The sequence below is a fragment of the Hyla sarda genome, chromosome 8 (assembly GCF_029499605.1).
Source record: "Hyla sarda isolate aHylSar1 chromosome 8, aHylSar1.hap1, whole genome shotgun sequence".
Taxonomy (NCBI): Eukaryota; Metazoa; Chordata; class Amphibia; order Anura; family Hylidae; genus Hyla; species Hyla sarda.
The window spans coordinates 200402426-200408425 of NC_079196.1; the positions used below are offsets into that span (position 1 = coordinate 200402426).

The window sequence follows — 6000 nt, forward strand, 5'->3', positions numbered from 1 at the left end:
ATATCTATCTATCTCATATCTATCTATCTCATATCTATCTATCTATCTCTCATATCTATCTATCTATCTCATATCTATCTATCTCATATCTATCTATCTAATATCTATCTGTCTCATATCTATCTATCTATCTCATATCTATCTATCCCATATCTATCTATCTATCTATCTATCGATCGATCTCATATCTATCTATCTCATATCTATCTATCTTATATCTATCTATCTCATATCTATATATCTATATATCTCATATCTATCTATTTATCTATATATCTCATATCTATCTATTTATCTAGCAGTCCAATGATTCCACAGCACACCAAAACGATTCTTTCAAAAATAAATGGTGATTTATTCCATATCCAATGTTACAAATACGCAACGTTTCAGCAGCCTCTCGCCGCCATTTTCAAGGCGGCGAGAGGCTGCTGAAACGTAGCGTATTTGTAACATTGGATATGGAATAAATCACCATTTATTTTTGAAAGAATCGTTTTGGTGTGCTGTGGAATCATTGGACTGCTATACTGAACGAGCCCCTGACCAAGGCTCTTGCCTCTGCGAGCACCCTCTTTATTTATATTTTTTCTTTTTGTAGTAGTGCTGCTCTCCTGGAATATATCTATTTATCTATCTATCTTATCTATCGAATCTATCTCATATCTATCTCATATCTATCTATCTCATATCTATCTGTCTCATATCTATCTGTCTCATATCTATTTATCATATATTTATCTATCTATCTATCTGTCTATCTCATATCTATCTATCATCTATTCTCATATCTATCTATCTGTCTCATATCTATCTATCTATCTCATATCTATCTGTCTCATATCTATCTATCATCTATTCTCATATCTATCTATCTGTCTCATATCTATCTATCTATCTCATATCTATCTGTCTCATATCTATCTATCTATCTCATATCTATCTATCTCATATCTATCTATCTCATATCTATCTATCTCATATCTATCTATCTATCTCATATCTATCTATCTATCTCATATCTATCTATCTCATATCTATCTATCTCATATCTATCTCATATGTATCTATCTCATATCTATCTATCTCATATCTATCTATCTCATATCTATCTATCTCATATCTATCTATCTCATATCTATCTATCTCATATCTATCTATCTCATATCTATCTATCTATCTCATATCTATCTATCTCATATCTATCTATCTATCTCATATCTATCTATCTCATATCTATCTATCTATCTATCTATCTCATATCTATCTATCTATCTATCTCATATCTATCTATCTATCTCATATCTATCTATCTCTCTCATATCTATCTATCATCTATTCTCATACATATATTTCCTCACTTTTTCTTTTGCTATAGTTCTCCTGTACGGCAGAAAGACATATTGTACTGTGTTTTTTATAGAGCTGATATTGACTGAGCCATAAAGGTTATAATTATGGGTTAAGTATCTGTAGATTGACAGGCGGATCAAATGAGGGCGGCAAGTCAGCGCTCAGGAGCGGCAGGAAAAGAACCCTGGGCATCACTGCACATAAAGCATTCATTGCGCTTGTAGACATAATGGGGCTTCCCTGTGAGAGTCGCTCCTCATCATATCGCAGAGCATTTAGAAATGAAGCGGGGTTATTGAATTCCTCCATTTGGTTGTGTAGCGCTCCCAGCTGTATCTAGATGCGGACGTTCTCTGTGGCTCCGCACTCCTACAGCAGATAAACACAAGCACTAAGTTCATGCCCAAAGGATGCGACCATCTTACTGAGATAACATAATGGGATTTCTCCAGGGTTACTTCAGGCAACAATTGTTTTCAATCACGGCTCTGATCATCCTGAAAGCCTGGACCTCACCCGGGGGGCAGGTTGACGTTGCAGCCCATACAAGCGCTGGTTGTTTGTGTGTGTTGGTAGGGGTTGTCCATGTATCTGTCAGTGGTATTTGTTACATATGCCTGCACAGACACTGCATATCTGCCATGATTCATCTCTCTGCTGCAGTACAGTCTGTGCACGGGCTCTATAAATAGCCTCCGATACAATGCGGTACAGTATCCTTCTCCAACATTTCTCTTATTTAAGGCTAAACCGTCATGGCTTAGGATATCATCACTAGAAGAAAGTATGTGGTTTTTTTTTCTTTTCGAGAAGACCAATAGATGCTCTGTCCTTGGTCCTGAGAGCAGTGAAGAAGAATGAGAGTTGTCCCGGAGGCTCCAGTAACACCTGCTCTTTTTATCCCACCCGCAGGTCCATCGGAGGATTCTCGAAGCTAACCCACAGGTTGTCACTCAAGGAAAGATCAGAGAAGAAGAACGATGCTGAGTCTGTACCGCTGGAGGAACCAAGTTTCCGGCCACGATCTCTGAGCATCGAATGGTGAGAATGGTGGGAAGGAGCCACACTGTGATAAGGATGGGTCTTGGTGGGCATAGAGAAGATCCTTCTGGTCTGGTGCCATGTGGGATGTTCTTAGTAGGCTTTATGGTGTTTGGTTAGGGTGTACGTTTTGCATGAAATGAAGACATAGATATGGATAAGATCCCAATGGCAGACTGGTTGTGATACAAGAATTCTAAAACAGGGTCATGGGACGAAGGTTGGTCTTCCGATAAAACAAGACGTTGGTTAGATATAGCTGAAAAACTGGATGAAACGAAGGTTGTCTTCTACAGTTGTCCATGGTATCTCGTCCTCATCCCCACCAACAGTCCAAGATTAAAAATTTTTCCTGATCTATTAAAAAAAAAAAAAAAAACTGGAATGTTGGTGGGCCTTGAGGACTGGATTGATGACTATTGACCTACAGTACAGAATTGGTAGCGTGATGGACCCTATTGCCGAACTCCGAATAGGACCCTTCTCCACCATGTCTTGTGTGTCCAGGACATGTGATTGATTTGGTCTCCACTCTGTACCCCGGTTCCTCCAGGTTTAGTTTTTTAAAGCCATAGGCCCCCTTAGTTGCTTTGCCTGATGGTTACACCCTTGTGATAGAGGTTCTTCTGACCTCATCCAATCTTAGAGACAGAGATATGGATAGGATCCGAATGACAGCTTGCTATCGTTACAAGAATTCTTAAACGCAGTGTTTCCCAACCAGGGTGCCTCCAGCTGGTACAGAACTACTACTCCCAGCTGGAGACACCCTGGTGTCAGATGACGTCAATGGTGGGGGTTGTGCTTGGATTTCCACCAGTGTCTAGAATGAAGGTGTCGACAGATATTCTAAAGAGAACCTGTCATATTGGAAATGCCGTCCAATCTGTAGGTTGCATGTTAGAGAGCAGGAAGAGCTGAGCATATATATATATATATATATATATATATATATATATTAGCAGGAAAAGATTCACTAGAACTAGTAATTTATACATTTAAATCTCTGCTCCTTCTTGACTTAAAGGGGTACTCCGGTGAAAAACTTTTTTTTTTATCAACTGGTGCCAGAAAGTTAAACAGATTTGTAAAGTACTTCTATTAAAAAATCTTTATCCTTCCAGTACTTATCAGCTGCTGAATACTACAGTGGAAATTCTTTTCCGTTTGAAACACAGAGCTCTCTGCTGACATCACGAGCACAGTGCTCTCTGCTGACACCTCTGTCCGTTTTAGGAACTGTCCAGGGTAAAAGGAAATCCCCAGAGCAAACATATGGTGCTCTGGACAGTTCCTAAAATGGACAGAGATGTCAGCAGAGAGCACTGTGCTCGTGATGTCAGCAGAGAGCTCTGTGTTCCTAAAAGAAAAGAATTTCCGCTGTAGTATTCAGCAGCTAAAAAGTACAGGAAGGATTAAGATTTTTTAATAGAAGTAATTTACAAATCTGTTTAACTTTCTGGCACCAGTTGATTAGAAAAAAAAAAAGTTTCTCACCGGAGTACCCCTTTAAGGGGGTACCTCTTTAAGGGGGTTCCGAACGCTGGAGTCGGGAGCTCGTGACGTCAAAGCCTCACCCCCTCATGATGTCACGCCCCGCCCCCTCAATGCAAGTCTATGGGAGGGGGCGTGACGGTAGTCACGCCCCCTCCCATAGACTTGCATTGAGGGGTAGGGGTGTGATGTCATGAGGGGGCGGGGCTATGACATCACCTGCTCCCGGCATCGGCTCCAGCGTTCGGAACAGTTTGTTCCAAACGCTGAGCAGCGGAGTAGCCCTTTAAGAGTCTAGTGGGCTGCCCCAACTGTCACTGATTAGGACCACCCACTGGACTCCTAAGCCCAGAACAAGCAGAGGTATAAACAAATAAATGACTAGTTATCCTGAATCTTTTCCCATACAAAACGCTCAGCTCCTCCTGCTCTATAACATGATAACCACAGACTGGACTGCGTTTCAATGTCTCAGATGAATCTTCCTTTTAAATCAGTGAATTTCTATGCAATCTGCCTCTAGTAGTCAGTGTGTATCTATGGAAATGATTAGTGATCCGGAATCTTCTTGTACTGATCCGTCTTAAAGGAGAGACTGGTTTTCCGTCTTTTTTTTTTTTTTCTTCGCTCCGATTGTGTGATTTCACAACTTGGCTTGTGTCAGTAATGTACAATGTGCATGACGAGGACTGAACCGCAGCGAGAGAGACAGGGTGCGCTTTGTAATTATGTCCCGGCCTGACATTCTCTCATAACTAACATCATTGTCATATCTGCCAAATGTTTCCGAACCAGGTAATGTGCCCCGAGGAAGCGAAAAAACTGGCATTCTGGTCACCTCCATGGAAAATGCAATGCTGGCAAGAGTCACAAAGACGTATACAATGTACAACTGCTGTCATGAGGCCTGTGTATACATCTGTGTGACATATAGGGTTCTGTATGGTCAAAATAAGATAATTGGATCAGCAAATATCTTTATTCAAGTTTTCAAGACTTCTGCTTGCTGTCAGGGAATGGAAACCTCCAAAAGGCTGACCAAAAAATGTGCTGTTCATTACAATAAAGCAGTGTTTCCCAACCAGTGTGCCTCCAGCTGCTGCAAAACTACAACTCCAGGTATGCCCGGACAGCCAACAGGAAATTAAGTTTTGCAACCAGCCAGAGGCCCACTGCAATAGAGGGAGATCCATTGTAACAAGTATATTACAGGATGGAACTCAGGATCAGTACAGGATAAGTAATGTAATGTATGTACACAGTGACCCCACCAGCAGAATAGTGAGTGCAGCTCTGGAGTAAAATACAGGATATATCTCAGGATCAGTAGAGGATAAGTAATGTAATGTATGTACACAGTGACTCCACCAGCAGAATAGTGAGTACAGCTCTGGAATATAATACAGGATATAACTCAGGATCAGTACAGGATAAGTAATGTATGTACACAGTGATCTCACCAGCAGAATAGTGAGTACAGCTCTGGAGTATAATACAGGATATAACTCAGGATCAGTACAGGATAAGTAATGTAATGTATGTACACAGTGACCTCACCAGCAGAATAGTGAGTACAGCTCTGGAGTATAATACAGGATATAACTCAGGATCAGTACAGGAGAAATAATGTAATGTATGTACACAGTGACCTCCCCAGCAGAATAGTGAGTACAGCTCTGGAGTATAATACAGGATATAACTCAGGATCAGTACAGGATAAGTAATGTATGTACACAGTGATCTCACCAGCAGAATAGTGAGTACAGCTCTGGAGTATAATACAGGATATAACTCAGGATCAGTAGAGGATAAGTAATGTAATGTATGTACACAGTGACTCCACCAGCAGAATAGCGAGTACAGCTCTGGAGTATAATACAGGATATAACTCAGGATCAGTTCAGGATAAGTAATGTAATGTATGTACACAGTGACCTCACCAGCAGAATAGTGAGTACAGCTCTGGAGTATAATACAGGATATAACTCAGGATCAGTACAGGATAAGTAATGTAATGTATGTACACAGTGACTCCACCAGCAGAATAGTGAGTACAGCTCTGGAGTATAATACAGGATACAACTCAGGATCATTTCAGGATAAGTAATGTAA

General features: G+C 40.6%; 1 protein-coding gene across 17 annotated transcripts in view; it reads left to right on the top strand.

The window, feature by feature from the left end:
- The window catches only part of LOC130283916 (ankyrin repeat and fibronectin type-III domain-containing protein 1-like), a 443479-nt gene that overhangs the window by 313024 nt on the left and 124455 nt on the right, over positions 1–6000 (top strand). For 14 of the 17 annotated variants that reach the window (XM_056533657.1, XM_056533658.1, XM_056533660.1 and 11 more), the window contains one exon: positions 2266–2394. In XM_056533657.1, the coding sequence (XP_056389632.1) occupies positions 2266–2394 (129 nt within the window). Of the gene's footprint in view, positions 1–1906; positions 1926–2039; positions 2062–2118; positions 2138–2265; positions 2395–6000 lie in introns of those variants that run through there. The other 3 variants (XM_056533672.1, XM_056533668.1, XM_056533671.1) reach the window with 3 other exon arrangements.